Source organism: Staurois parvus, unplaced genomic scaffold, assembly GCF_062004578.1.
Source record: "Staurois parvus isolate SC_StPar_1 unplaced genomic scaffold, SC_StPar_1.0 ptg000169l, whole genome shotgun sequence".
Lineage (NCBI taxonomy): Eukaryota > Metazoa > Chordata > Amphibia > Anura > Ranidae > Staurois > Staurois parvus.
The window spans coordinates 202,970-218,751 of NW_028317965.1; the positions used below are offsets into that span (position 1 = coordinate 202,970).

Genomic DNA, 15,782 nt, shown 5'->3' on the forward strand with positions numbered 1-15,782 from the left:
CACGCACGTGTCATTTTGGAACACAGTGGCTGTATCCGTGTAGCAATAGGCAATGAATTGGATGCTGGCATGGGGATGCAAGCAGATCCCTCAACAGGGATGTCACCAGAGTTGGATACAGTTTATCTGTTTTTGTTAGTGATTCTAAAGGTTTTTTTATTTTTTTTGTAGAATAACAAACGTGTATACTTACCTGCTGTGTGCAGTGGTTTTGCATAGAGCAGCCTGGATCCTCCTCTTCTCGGGTCCCCCGCAGGCTCTCCTGGCTCCTCCTTTCTGTTGGATGCACCCACAGCAAGCAGCTTGCTATGGGGGCCACCGCTGCTCCGTGTGTCCATTCACACATGGAGCCATGGCTTGGCCCCACCCCTCTCTCCTCATTGGCTGACTGGCTGTCTCAGGCAACACGGGACAGCTGAGGCTGTCTTCCACATTGCTGGATCTTGATAGGGCTCAGGTAAGGATTGAGGGGACTGGGGGCACTGCTACACACAGAAGGTTTTTTACCTTCATGCATAGAATACATGAAGGAAAAAACCTTGAGACTTTACAACCACTTTAACTTTTTAATCAAATCTTGTACTGGTGGTGGTAGTTGTGTCCTATAGGGTAGTAGGGGTGAGTTTACCACATTATATTTTATTGTAAACACTTCCAATGGCACAATGGGGATACTTCAGAAGTACAGAAGATGGATACCGTTTTTAAGATTTATTTTTGGAGAACAAAATTTCTGGCATTTTAGTTATTTTTGGAAATAAGAATAAGGTTCCAATAGTTTTCAGAATGCTACATTAGGTTCTTGACAGCTATTTATGCACAATGGGGGTTATTTACTAAAACTGGAGAATTCAAAACCTTTTGCAGGTGTGTATGGTAGCCAATCGGCTTCCAGCTTCAGCTTGTTCAATTAAGCTTTGACCAGAAAAAAAAAAACCTGGAAGCTGATTGGTTTCTATGCAGAACTGCAACAGATTTTGCACTCCAGTTTTAGTAAATCAACCCCCATGTCTTTTCATTTAGCTGTAATACATCCACATCCATCAGCAATTAGAATCCTTACTCCGATCGGGATTCCATTTTGGAAATTGTCAGTTTAGGCCCTGTGGCTCGCTATCAAAAACCGGATATCGTATGTACTCTCCAGCGCCTCAGGATATGCACAGCCAAAAGGGAAGCCAAGGGAACCAGGACAGCGACTACCAAAGGAAATGCTTCCAGGGTGCAGCCCTCCTCAGACGGGGAGATCAGCCACTGGATAGAGAGAAAACAGGTGGCGCACACACCTAGTGCATTATCCAAGGTTTATTGAAAGGAGTGGAAAATAAAAACATACAGACAAAGCATGTATCTAAAAAGCATTTGCATAATGACGATGGCCACAACGGCAAGCAAGGTGTTCCAACTGTCAGTGCGGTCAAATGGCTGATGCGTTTCAGGGACAAATCCCTGTCCTCAGAGCTTACTGACCAGCAAGGCTCCCATCATCCATCCACTACACCTCTGCATCAGAGGCTGGTCACGCTATCAAAAAGACCACATAACCTAAAGATAGTATACAAGTTTTAGTCCTGACTTTAGTAAGCCAAAGTTACCCCCTAGAGGTACCCAGCTAATAAAATTGAGTTTACTTTGATCTGTCAGATACATCGTTTCAAACACATTTGGTGTAGTTTGTTTAAAGAATTTCCTTTACCCCCACCTGCAATAAGGGAAGAATAGTTTTCGTATTTTTATCTGATCCTTTGCATACTGTAAATAATGAGCAATTGCAAATAGACCTACACATTTCAGGTGACATGACTTTAGCAGTAGCTGGTTTGATTGATAGAAGCATTACAATAATGAGAGAGACTATGCCCTCTTCATGGTGCCTCAGATTTAATCAAATGAAAATTTTGTTTCAAGTTATTCTGACAACCGGTCCCTGTTGTGTCTGGGAAGCTGCTCTAATCCACATTGCATTTGGCTTCCAGTCAGACTAAGGATTTGTGTCAGTCTGAGATATATGCTGAGTTGTAAAAGTTTTCTAATTTCCTAATATCAAAAACGTATGTCCGAAGCCAAAAGCATATTACTTTTGAATAGCTTAGGTAATAATTACAACATCTGTCAGGTTTCATTCTGGGCACACACACTGTTCTGGTGACAATGATGGGATCCTTAAATGCTGCCATCAAAACAGGAGATGCAGAGAAATTGTCCAATGGACACATCTGTTTAACCACTTGCTGTCTGGGGCAATTTTTTAAGTTTTCACAAATTTAAAAATCTAGAAAATGGCTTAGAACCCCCAAACATGTTTTATGAAAGAGACCCTAGAGAATAAAGTAGGTGCTGTCTGCTGTAATTTTGTATGTCATATGACATTTGTGAAGACGTTTGTCAAATGCAAATTTTCAGGAATTATAGTGCACACAAACAATACCTGTTGTTTTGTAAAATATAAAAGATGTATTAAGTAAGTAGATACCAAATACTGTACATAGGGATGGGGTATCAGTACTCATATAGGGGTATCAATGATTTCAGTATTTGTACATTTGGTTTCAGTGGATGTAAAGGGGGTATGAATGACTTTCAGAGGTCAGTAGTAAGTGGTGTGGAGTTCAGAGGTCAGTAGTGAGTGATCAGTAGTAAGAGAGGCAGAGTTTAGAGATCAGTAGTGAGAGGCGGAGTTCAGCGGTCAGTAGTAAGAGAGGCGGAGTTCAGAGATCAGTAGTAGGAAAGGCAGGAGTTCAGAGACCATAGGTAGGAAAGGCGGAGTTCAGAGACCAGCAATAGGAGAGGCGGAGTTCAGAGACCAGCAGTAGGAGAGGCGGAGTTCAGAGACCAGCAGTAGGAGAGGCGGAGTTCAGAGACCAGCAGTAGGAGAGGCGGAGTTCAGAGACCAGCAGTAGGAGAGGCGGAGTTCAGAGACCAGCAGTAGGAGAGGCGGAGTTCAGAAACCAGCAGTAGGAGAGGCGGAGTTCAGAGACCAGTAGTAAGAGGGACAGGGGAAGGGCTTCCCAGCATAAATTCTACCCCCAACCCCTCTTTTTATAGCAAAAATCCACTTAAACTCTCCTTTCCAAACTCACTTCCAATCACAGATGCTTCCTACCCCTTCCCAAATCCCCCTGCCTTCCTAGTGCAAATGCCAGCATAAATCCTAACCCCCAACCCCTCCTTCTAGTAATCCTCTTACACCATCCCCCCTTTCTGCACTAATGCCACCATAAACCCTGTTCCCTCTACTTTTGTGTTCCCTCTCCTTAACTGCATACTATGCACCCTGGACATTCTCCTTTACCTCCAGCCTCGCCATTCCCCTCTCTCCTCTCTTCAGATGGCTCAATGGCAGGGCGGGATTTGTTCTTCTTCCCAGATTCTTCCTCATAAGAATTAACAGAGTAGCCCACACCTGGCCATGAAACCGCTTTTGATTCAGTTGTCCAGTTACCTTTGGTCCCTTGAAAAAAGGGGGGATGGCTACTCTTAAGAGCTGTAATTCCTAAACCCTTCCTCCAATTTGGATGTACATACCCTTAAATTACACCTGAGAGTGTGCACTTTCAGCCCATATCCATGTTTTAACTATAGCTTGAATATGTTTTGGTAAATACCTGAAAAAAAATCTTAAATTGTGCCTGTGTCCAAATATATATGGACCTAACTGTATGTAAATGGCGACAAACTACAGTACATAAAACTGTCCATCGCTGAAGCTTTAAAGCAGTATTAAACTCTGCTTTTGAACTTGTACCTACAGGAAAGCCTATAATAAGGGTTAGCTGTAGGTACAATGAATATCTCCTAAACTTGCGGTGTTTGAGATGTTCATACGGGATGCAGACGGTGATGTCACCGGCATTTGCACTATGAAGGGATGGCTTACTCATGTTGACCCTTCCGAGTTCTGCACCATGGCAGTGTATCCTACGCACATGCTTGGGGTGTCTTCATCGCGGCTCAGCCATTGAAGTGGCTGCAGCCCGCGAACCTGGAATGCAGACCTGGTGAAGATGGAATCCCTGCCAGCGGAGACAGCACGCAGCTGGAGGGCTGTGTTTTAAAGTAAGAATGCCATAATGTGCTAGTATACTATGCATACAGAGACCAGCAGTAGGAGAGGCGGAGTTCAGAGACCAGCAGTAGGAGAGGTGGAGTTCAGAGACCAGCAGTAGGAGAGGCGGAGTTCAGAGACCAGCAGTAGGAGAGGTGGAGTTCAGAGACCAGCAGTAGGAGAGGCGGAGTTCAGAGACCAGCAGTAGGAGAGGCGGAGTTCAGAGACCAGCAGTAGGAGAGGTGGAGTTCAGAGACCAGCAGTAGGAGAGGTGGAGTTCAGAGACCAGCAGTAGGAGAGGCGGAGTTCAGAGACCAGCAGTAGGAGAGGCGGAGTTCAGAGACCAGCAGTAGGAGAGGTGGAGTTCAGAGACCATCAGTAGGAGAGGCGGAGTTCAGAGATCATCAGTAGGAGAGGCGGAGTTCAGAGATCATCAGTAGGAGAGGCGGAGTTCAGAGATCAGCAGTAGGAGAGGCGGAGTTCAGAGATCAGCAGTAGGAGAGGCGGAGTTCAGGGACCAGCAGTAGGAGAGGCGGAGTTCAGAGACCAGCAGTAGGAGAGGCGGAGTTCAGAGACCAGCAGTAGGAGAGGCGGAGTTCAGAAACCAACAGTAGGAGAGGCGGAGTTCAGAGACCAGCAGCAGGAGAGGCGGAGTTCAGAGACCAGCAGCAGGAGAGGCGGAGTTCAGAGACCAGTAGTAGGAGAGGCGGAGTTCAGAGACCAGTAGTAAGAGGGACACGGGAAGGGCTTCCCAGCATAAATTCTACCCCCAACCCCTCTTTATAGCAAAAATCCACTTAAACCCTCCTTTCCAAGCTCACATAAATTCAGCATAAATTCAGAGACCTCGGGCAGGGCCCGGGGTCAGTAGGGGGCCACATAAAATGCCCCTGTACCTTTTTATAGGCTTTTTTGGGTGTGCTTTGAGTGTGGGCAAGGACACAGGGGCCCCATGATCCCCACTTGCCCGGGGGCCCTATGAGTTGTCAGTCCACCCCTGTTCTAAAGGCTTTTTTTTTTAAATAAACATGTCTGTACTTACCTGCTGTGTGCAGTGGTTTTGCACCGAGCAGCCCGGATCCTCCTTTTCTCTGGTCCCTCACACATACTCCTGGCCCCTCCCTCCTGTATGGTGCCCCCGCAGCAGCTTGCTATGGGGCCTCCTGCTGCTCCATGTATACATTCCAACACATGATTTTAGCATGTAATTAATTTTTAAATATATTTTTGTATAATAAAATACAGGCGTACCTCGGTTTACGAACGCCTCGGTTAACGTAATTTTCGGTTTATGAATGAAAATCCATTGAAAATAATGCCTCAGTTTACTAATTTTTTTCGCAATACGAAGTGTACATCAGTGCCGATTTTTAAATCTAATTGCCGCCTTCTTTTTTTCTTCACTATAGCTCACAGAATTAGCTGTCACTTTCCCCGGAGCTAAAGTATACTTTATCTCTTTTATCAAACAAACTAAAAGGTGACATTGTTTCTTTTAACTGAATAAACTAAAAGGAAACTTTCTTTCTTTTAGCTGGGGGGAAAGCAACAGCTGATTGATTAGTGAAGCTATACTGAGCTATAGTGAAGAAAAAAAAAAGCTGGTAATTACATTTAAAAACCGGCACTGACCTATTGCGACAGCGTTTTTTTTTTTGTTTTTTTTTTTACTTTTTTTCTGACCTCTGGAACAGATTAATTGGTTTTCAATGCATTACTATGGTAAGCCGTGTTTCGGTTTACGAATTTTTCACAATATGAAATGTCCCAGAGAACGCATTACATTCGTAAACCAAGGTACACCTGTATGAGTTTTTTCTATCAATACTTTTGTGATGTTTTGTTAGCTGCATGAAAGTCCCAAGGGGGTAATTTTTTTTTGGATTTAATTTAATATTGGGGACGAGCAGCCAGATAATCCATCTTTCTCTATTAAAAAAGTGTCCTAGCATATGTAGTAGAATTGATTTTGTCTTAAGGCAAGAGTGGACATGACGATTTTTTTTTGTTTTTCTTTCTGATTACTCTTTTTGTAGATTAATTGATCACTACAACTATTCAGTGCATTGTTTTTGAAAGCATCCTTTCAAGCATTAGTTCTTTACAGCACTTTTTTAAAAAGTGCCTAAAATATTTGCACAGTAGTTAGTGTATATAGCGATTTTTTTTTTTTTCATATTTTCTTATGGAGAGGATGAAAAAAAAAAGTCCACATTTTGATGACGTTCATTCAGGTGAGTATACAATGTTGCATATAAAACGTATACTTTTATCCAACCAGTAGGTGGAGCTCTGAGCTCCACCTGTTATTTACAATAGTAAAGTGAGCGAGTGTGCAGGATCATTCGTCCCTTATCAGATGGGTCAGTCCCAGGTTTCTGTGAGAGATTGTTCTTGAAAGGTAGCAACATGTTCTGTACTGTCTTTTGATATCAAAGGGGTTTAACTGGTTATTCATAAGTTTTATTAACGATAAGTCTTCCCACTGTTTCCATTTTAGGTCCTAATATGGGTGGAAAGTCCACTTATATCCGCCAAACTGGAGTAATAGTCCTCATGGCCCAGATTGGATGCTTTGTACCATGTGACTTTGCGGAGGTGAGCATTGTGGATTGCATTCTTGCTCGAGTTGGAGCTGGGGACAGTCAGCTCAAGGGAGTGTCAACCTTCATGGCTGAGATGTTGGAGACGGCTTCGATCCTCAGGTATTGTTCCCCCCGGGTCTATTCAGTGTGATGACATCTCAGACATTTGTTGGCCTGTATGTTGTGTTCTTGCTGCAACATTAGGAAAGCAGTGTGCTCTCTGGAATAATGGAGCAGGAGAAAAATTAAACCACAGAAACACGTATGGAGAAACATTCACAACGTACTGTTTAGGACAATGGTTTATTATTATTTTTATTTTTAGTGTTACTAAATTCACAACAGTAAAATCAGTCTGTATGTGCAGTTAAGAATGCTTGTTCTACTCACTGTGAAATCTAAAGGGTTAATCCTCGGCATTGTGTAAAAAAGGCTGTTTGATCCTGACTTCTCTGATCCTCCCCTTCTTCTGTCCCCCATCCATCCGCTGATAAAAAGAGAGGTTCCTCTCACAAGCTGAGTTGGAGATTGTGACCTCATCCGCCTGCCTCAGCAAATCAGAGGAAGCTTTGCATTCATCAAATACAAAGTGTCCTGTGAATGGCGGAGTGGCACTCAGCCTGACTCTAGTTTGTTCTGGGACTGGCGGTCCCCATCCAACTGCTGGAACACAGCACTGTATACTGTAGCTGAGCTGATGAGGCCAGCAAGTGCAGTAAATAGTTTGCCCAAACTATTTAAACATGGTGTTAGGCTTTAACCTCCCTGGCGGTATGATCATGTCAGGAATTTTGTGCTGAAAGCGGTACCATTTTTTTGCATGGAAATATGTAGTTTTTAATTATAGGCTGTAATTTTTAGGAATAACTCACTGAAATCTATCCGAAAAAGAGTCTATTAAACATCCCGGGTATGATAAAACTTGAAACACGAAATCATAAATTATAATTTAATAAATAATCATAAAAAATAATAATATAATAATAATAAATTTAATTCAATAATATAATCAAACCAAAAACACTGAAATTTGAAATACAGAGGCAAATTCGCACATCGCTGAGCAAAGTCGCAAAATCGTTTTCAGTGTCTGATGACGAATTTCCCCACAAATCATCACTCAATTCTGCAAGTGGTTCTGATTTACTATCGCTGTTCTAAAACCGCTTTTGACGTAAAGGGATGCTTTTTGGCCGCCATGGACTTTTCTAAGTTTCCAGGCAGAAAGAACAGTCAAAATGCAGGCAGGGCGCAGGACAAAGCACTCGGGACAAAATGTATGTGAAATGCATTGAAACAGCAATGACAGCAAAAATGTCATTTTTTTAAAAATTTCAAATTTCCCGCCGGTTCCGCCGCCCGAACGTTCCGACGTCACAGGGACCGGAACACGGAAGCCAGATGCCGGCATCCGCCGGAGGAGATGGCTGGGGACGCTGCAGGGGACACATCGCGGGAGCGAAGGACAAGGTAAGTGCTGCAGGGACCCCCAGAGAACGCTGCATGGTAAGCCCGAGTGTAGCTCGGGGTTACCGTTCTTGGTATAGAAATTCTACCCCGAGCTACACTCGGGAACACCGCCAAGGAGGTTAAGCGGTTAACCTGGAGTTTCACTGTAGAACATTGGTCCTTTTATGACATTTTTGAAGGGGCTTCTGGGACATGTATTAAAGTTTTAATCAGGGTGGATTTGATTTAAATCAAACTGATTTAAATCACGATTTAAATCACTAGTCAGTAAGGCTTGATTTAAATCCTAGTTTTCTACATAAAGACTAATTCTTGCTGGTATAACTTTAATATGCAAGTAGATGAAGATTTTTAGAATAACAACTTTTCATATTAGTATTTTTATCCCCAGTTTAATAGGTTAATCATTCATATTTGGACAACTTTTCTATGGTACTTAGGAAGGAGAAAAATAATCATTACCTTAATAATAACAATTTAAATAGATTTATTCAACTGAAACAATAACATTCCAGCATATGTGATTTGCTTAAAAAAATCCATGTTTGGTAACTAATTTGGCTAAACAAAATATATATATTTTAAGAAACTTAGACTGTCAGCCCCTCCCCCTCACACTTAGTTTCACTTTCTTCTTGTGCAGATCTATTCCACTCCAAACAATCAGAAAAATATTGTTTCTATTCTATTCACTGAACTTCTTGAAACTTAGCACTGAAGGGGTTGATTCTGTATTCATAGGTTTGTAGAAGTTAGGATGAAGGTCTTTTTCTTAACTCTGTTCATGTTATAACATTTTTGCTGTGAAGAAGAGGCATGTGATCTCCGCTGAGTCAAATTCAGTTTTGAGAACTGCAAAAGTAAACCAATCATCTGTGATAATATCTTGTAGGCAGAGAAACTGCCCAATAATCTTACAAAAACCTCTGGAAGAGCATGACATTGTGAATGGATTCATGGAATTTATTTACCAAAAAAATTAAACATATACAGCCTTATTCTACATAAATAAAAAACAAATCTTTATTTTATGATGGAATAACGTTTGGATGGTAATATATTTTCCTCAAAAAGCATTTTATTTAAAAAAATCCGATTTAAATAAAAAAAATCCGAATTTTTTTTTTTTTTTTTTTTAAAAATCATTGATTTTTATCCACCCTGGTTTTAATACATATTAGAAATTAATAGCGTGTTGCAGTTCATTGTGCATTGCTAGACAGACTGTTCTGGCCTCCACACAATTTATATAGATGAATAGAGCTGTCATTGAGACATTCATACATACATGGAGAACAATAAATAGGTGCTGCTTATCGATCATTTAAACAAGCCCATAGTTGAACTATAGTCATAACAGTGCTGGTATGAAGATGTGCATTACTTCATGCAAAATAAATTCTCTAACAGTAAAACTGAGCATTTGATAATGGTGGCTTCAGGCAGGCAAGTCTCAAATGTATCCCTTTTAGGTGGATAGGCCTTTTAAAGACTTTGCGAGAAGGATTTGGAACATTCCATTGTGTTTTGCCTGTCATTACTGTTTGTACTTCCTATACTTCAAGTAGATTGCAACTACTGTTATTTAATAAAACCCATCTCATTATGAAATAGCAGTAGCAGATGTTTCGCCTTATGTCCCGTAGTTTTGTGATTTACAGATGACTAATACATTAATACCAGTAGACAGGTACATACAGTGGAAGACGTTCACGAACAATCCGCCTCTGATTAAACACAATACTCAGAATATTTTTGTGTCATTTAAAGTGGAACTAAACCCTCCTATCGTTTACAGCCAAGGAAGCTGCCATCTTGGCCTCTGTTTGATCTGCAGTTGCCATGGTGCTGCACATATGATCAGTTATTAATGTAAAAAGAACATGCAGCGCTAATTGAGTTCAATCATACATGCATAAATATAGATGGTGCATAATAAAACGGTATTGTGAACACCACTAGATGATAAACTGTCTAAACGTTCACAGATAGTAATAGCAATAAATCTCTCCAACGAGAGTGTTCTTGTGGTGAATAGTGCAAAATTTCAAGGTGAAGTGGTGAAAAAATAGGTGACTTCCGTGACCATATTCATCCCACCGAGATGAGTGTAGATTGCACTAACCAGAAAGCGCAATGGTATTGCGCATTTGAGTGTTAACCAACTCCTGGTCATCCGCCTACTAAAACTGGATCACTGGGAGGGTCATCAGGCTTGCGTCAGCTGGGCAAAGTATCACAACCTCAGGATCTCCAGGTGTCAGGGGGTGTGCACTCGTCTCACCAGCAGGGGGAGATTAACCATTCCTGATGTGGCCACCAGATGATCCCAACAAGCCTTGAAGAGGGGGGGGCTCGGAAGTAACGAGCCAGAGCAACAAAAAGATCTAATAGTGTAGTACTTTATTATCCACAGGGGTAAATTGAAACAAAGCAATAGAATATACTACTCACATGCAGTAGTAAGCAGCTGCTGACAAAAAATCCAAACAATGGCTGCCGGCCGTCCACAGGGGCCGTGCGGTGTGACGTCACAGGGTATGAGGCAACTCCCTAACGCGTTTCGTGCGCTTGCACGTTTTCAAAGGGCAAGTTGATGATCAGGTATTACACCAGCCATTTGATGGCTTGACATTTCGTTTGAGAGCACAAGCAACTGTTGGTTATCATTGATGGCATGCCTTGAATGAAACTGTTTTGGGAAACCATTAAAGCGAACTAAAGTCTCCAATTAAAAAAACGGTGAGCGGGCAGGTACTTTATTGCAGAAGAGATTTGCAATGCCTCTTCAGCAATAAAAAAAAAAAAAGCCTACCTGCCTGTTGGCAGTCTTCTTTAGAATGTTCTTTCCGGCACAATGTGTTGGGATGATGTGTGTCGGGAGGAATGAAATTCTGCACATGTGCAGGAGCAACCTTATCCCATTCCCACTCAAGACGTTGCTGGCGAGGGACCTCAGACCATTGAAGCAGAGGTAAGTATTGTGGACTTTAGTTCAGCTTTAACAAGATGGGTTTAGTTTCCCCTTAAGAGGCATGGCAAAGGTTCAGAGTAACCCAAAGTAAGATATCTTCAGTTTTACGATTTTCAGATCACAGACAAAATATGATTGCCTTCCATGGGACACTTCACCACCCTTCTGTGCATACTAATTGCCATTTTGAATCATGGAATATGGAAGAGGGGGTAGGATGGAGGTAACTGATATGGACCGCAGCTTCAACAATATAGCAGGTTTATTAACTAAAGGCAAATAGATTGTGCACTTTGCAATTTAGTTACTTCAATAAATGAGATGAGGCTTCACTTTGCAAAGAATACCCAATTACATGCAAGGAAAATAAAAATAATGAATTTTTGCTTACATATGATTGTATGATGGAAGTCCGTAGAGATTCCCCTTATTTACTAAGCTCTGGAGCAACTGCGCCAGCAAAGTGCACAGTCTTCCGTTAAGCCCATACACACAATGAGAATATCGGACAAATGATTGTCTTTTTTTTTTTTTCTTTTTGCATGCTAGTCTCATATCGAAAGTGAAGAGGTTACTAAAGTTATGAAAATTCTTATACAACACAATACAAATTCTGAAGTATTGTATTTGAATACTATTTTCGGATGACAAATGTGCTAATAAAATTAAAAATGTACGATCTGGTTTCGTACGAGAAACATTTTCGTGCTTTTTCCCTTCATATAATTTCAGATGAAAACTGTGTACAATCAGATTATTGTACGATCGCTTCAAAAGTGGTATTTTTTGTACGATTTTGTGATTGTGTGTACTAGGCTTAAGTCAACCTCCATAATCTTTCATGCAGTGGTGTTGGGTGGGATATGCATTTGCACTGAACAGTCCAAGTCCTCAGAGTTTTGATGCATCTGTAAGCAGGGCTTTGTTACCCAAGATAAAAAAAATTAAGCCTCAAAGAATGGGAGTCTCTGTAAATCTCAGGGAACAGGGGACACTGTCAGAACGGATGGCTAGCTAGCTGTACACAATAAGTACAAGGTTATTATAGCAGATGATACAAACGGCAACCATCCCAACCTATTATTATTATACAGTATTTATATAGCGCCAAAAAGGTTTGCTCAGCGCTGTACATTATAGTGGGGAACAGAACATGAGACAATACAGCAACAAACAATACACGAGGGGTTCAAGGGCCTTGCTCTTTCGAGCTTACAATCTAGGAGGGAGGGGATAGTGGCACAGGAGGAAGTGGCTGTGGGGGATGGAGTGGTAGGAGTGGAGGAGGTCGGTTTTTAGGTGAGAGTGGGGTAGGCTTCCCTGAAGAGATGGGTTTTCAGGGTGCGCCTAAGGGTGAGGACGGTAGGTGACAGTCTGATGGATTGGGGTAGTGAGTTCCAGAGGATGGGTGAAGTCCTGCAGTCGGGCGTGGGAGGTGGAGACCAGGGAGCTAGAAAGTAGGAGGTCTTGTGAGGAGCGAAGAGCACGGGTAGGGTGGTATTTGGGTATCAGGTAGGTGAGAAAGTTTGGGGCAGAGTTATGAATGGCCTTGTATGTCAGTGTTAGTAGTTTGAATTTGATGCGTTGGGCAATTGGGAGCCAATGGAGGGAATGACAGAGAGTGGCAGAAGAGGCGCGCTTGGTAAGGTGGATGAGTCTGGCCACTGAGTTCAGGATAGACTGAAGCGGGGATAGTCTGTGATGAGGTAGGCCGGTGAGGAAGAGTTGCAGTAGTCCAGACGTGAGATAATAAGGGAGTGAATGAGTTTAGTAGTGTCTGGGGTTAGGAACGTACGTATTTTGGAGATGTTGCGGAGGTGGAGCCTGCATGAGCTTGCTAAAGATTGGACATGGGGTTGGAAGGACAGGTTTGAATCTAGAGTGACACCTAGGACTTTGGCTTGCGGGGTGGGACTGATGGTGGCATTGTTGGTCGTGATGGAGAGGGTGGGGGCGCGTGGGCTAGGGGGTAAATTAGGAGCTCGGTTTTGGAAAGGTTCAGTTTGAGGAAGTGGAGCAACATCCAGTCTGATATGTATAATATGTATATGTAGGCCTATAACTGGCCTTTGCAGCAAGGAGCACATGGAAGGACAATGCATGTCATTATTATTATACAGGATTTATATAGCGCCAACAGTTTGCTCAGCGCTTTACAAAATGAAGGTAGACATTCCAGTTACAATACAATTTGGTACAAGAGGAAACAGAGGGCCCGGCTCGTTTTGAGCTTACAATCTAGGAGGAAGGGTTGAGTGATACAAAAGGTAATAGCTGTGGGGGAGGAGCTGATGGAGGAAATAAAAGGCAGTTTACTAGTTAGCAGGATGTCATAAAACAGGAAGAAAAAAAAAAATGCTCCCAGCTTACTTGCCAGCCTGCAGCAAACCGAATTTCCCTAATAGTTCACGTTAAAACAAGGGGTTTAGTGTGCACACATTTTCAAACATATGCGTAAACTGCAGGGCCACGGCACCCAGTGTACTGCAGTCCTAACTGAGAGTCTCCAAAGTTGGAGCACATACATAATAATGGATAGATTAAGGGCAGGTATGCCTGGAGGGAGCCCAAACCTCCTTAAGACTAGATTCACACCTATGCAGTTTGCATTTGATCTGTTTATGCAGTGCTTTTTGCGGTGCGAATTGCATTTTTTGCTTTTTTTTTCTTGTAAATTAAAACTCATCAAAAACATACTACATGCTTTTCTGCAGCATCTCCATTGAAGTCTATAGAACCAAAGACGCAACTTATTGCGTTTAAAAAAGGCCCTGACCCTTTCCAAAAAAACACACCGGTTGGAAACTCAGAGATGTGAATGTGTCCCGTAGGAAATCGTGTTAAATGAACTGTAGTGCATTTCTGCAAAATGCTGTGGAAAATGCTTAGGTGTGAACCTAGAGTAAAGGTATAGGGATGCAATGGACACTCAGCAATGGCAGCGAAGGTATTCCGTGCGTCCCCTCACAAATTCACCAACAGTACAAACAAATGGTAACCACCCCAACCTATAACTGGCCTTTACAGCAAAGAGCAAAAGGAAGGACGACGCATGTCATAAAACAAACAAAATTCCCAGCTCACTTACTAGCTGATGGACAGTAGTTTATTTCCGTTGTAATTATCTCTTTATATATACCTACTTGCGCCTTCCCTTCAACATCTTAGAGCTGTAGACTATCCCATGCATGTCCATCACAGATCTTCTAGATTAGTCTTTGGTTGCACCGAATCCGACTTTGAAATTGTGCGACTTCACTTGAATTTGCACGATTTCAAAGTCAGATGTCAGTGTGACTTGGAAGACGTCTGTGCGACTTTAGCACTGAAATCTATGCAAGCCGCAGCTGAACTTGCAAAAAGTATTGCATGAGCTACTTTCAAAATCAGTGCAACTCTAGTGGAGTCAGTCGCACTGATTTGACCGCTTCCATTGTGGACAATGGGGTGCGACGTGTCATGCGATCTGAAACGATCACGGTGTGACCGGGGACTAAAGCTTTAACCTAATTAGAGAGTGGAAGCAGAATACAGTGTAGAATACTTGGTGCTGTCAAAGAAGACACTCACTGCTGAAGCAAAATGTTAAACACGTCTTTAAATCAGAGGAAATCATACAGGTCCAGTCACTCTGCTGACACCGATGAGAATATATACAGCATTAGATTTTTTTTAATGATGTGTTTAGCTTTGCCATGTCTTCCTTATTGTGAGCTCCTGTGTGCAGCTTTCTGTCAATCAAAAATATAAAAGCTACCAAGAGATTCTCTTCAATTAGGACTAACTGCTGAAGAATACTAAACACACCCAACTCAGCCCCACTCCATTCTAGAGGTATCGCAGAGCCAAAGGGTCAAAAAGATAGTAGCTAATCAAGGGTGATGTGAGGACAAACAGCAGAGACCATTTGTTCGGAAAAGAGGAGAATATACAAGGGCTGTACTGAAAATAATGCAAATGTGGGCATAAATAAAAGTGTAATTATAGGTGCATTGAGTAAGAGGCAAATAATTCTGGATAGTTGTCAAAGTTAGTCCATCCACTGAGGGTAAGCTGAGCTGAGAGTCGAAGCTGACTCTGGATATGCACACTAAAAGGAAAGAAGACAGCGCCTCTAAGTGTAGACTTTTAGAAAACAAAAAATTTTATGTTATACACCAATATTGCCAAAAGTATTAGGACATCCCTCCAAATCATTGGATTCAGGTGTTCCAATCACCTCCATGGCCAGAGGTGTATAAAATCAAGTGCCTAGGCATGCAGACTGCTTCAAACATTTGTGAAAGAATGGGTCGCTCTCAAGACCTCAGTGAATTGATGCATGGTACCGTGATAGGTTGCCATCTGTGCAATAAGTCCATCCGTGACATTTCCTGGCTACTCAATATTCCACGGTGAACTGTTAGTGGTATTATAACAAAGTGGAAGCAAATGGGAACAACAGCAACTCAGCCACCAAGTGGTAGGCCACGTAAAATGACAGAGCAGGGCCAGCACATGCTGAAGCACACAGTGCGCAGAAGTCGCCAGCTGTCTGCAGAGTCGATGGCTTAAGACCTCCAAACTTCATGTGGCCTTCAGATTAGCACAACAGTGTGTAGAGAGCTTCATGGAATGGGTTTCTATGGCCGAGCAGCTGCATCCAAGCCTAATATCACCAAGTGCAATGCAAAGCATCAGATGCTGTGGTGTAAAGTACACCGCCACT

At 42.3% G+C, this 15,782-nt stretch overlaps 1 protein-coding gene across 1 annotated transcript in view; it reads left to right on the forward strand.

Moving 5' to 3' along the window:
- Window positions 1-15,782, forward strand: part of MSH2 (mutS homolog 2) — a 191,566-nt gene that overhangs the window by 152,767 nt on the left and 23,017 nt on the right. The window contains exon 13 of the mRNA XM_089676428.1: window positions 6,546-6,750. Within this exon, the coding sequence (XP_089532554.1) occupies window positions 6,546-6,750 (205 nt within the window). The remainder of the gene's footprint in view (window positions 1-6,545; window positions 6,751-15,782) is intronic.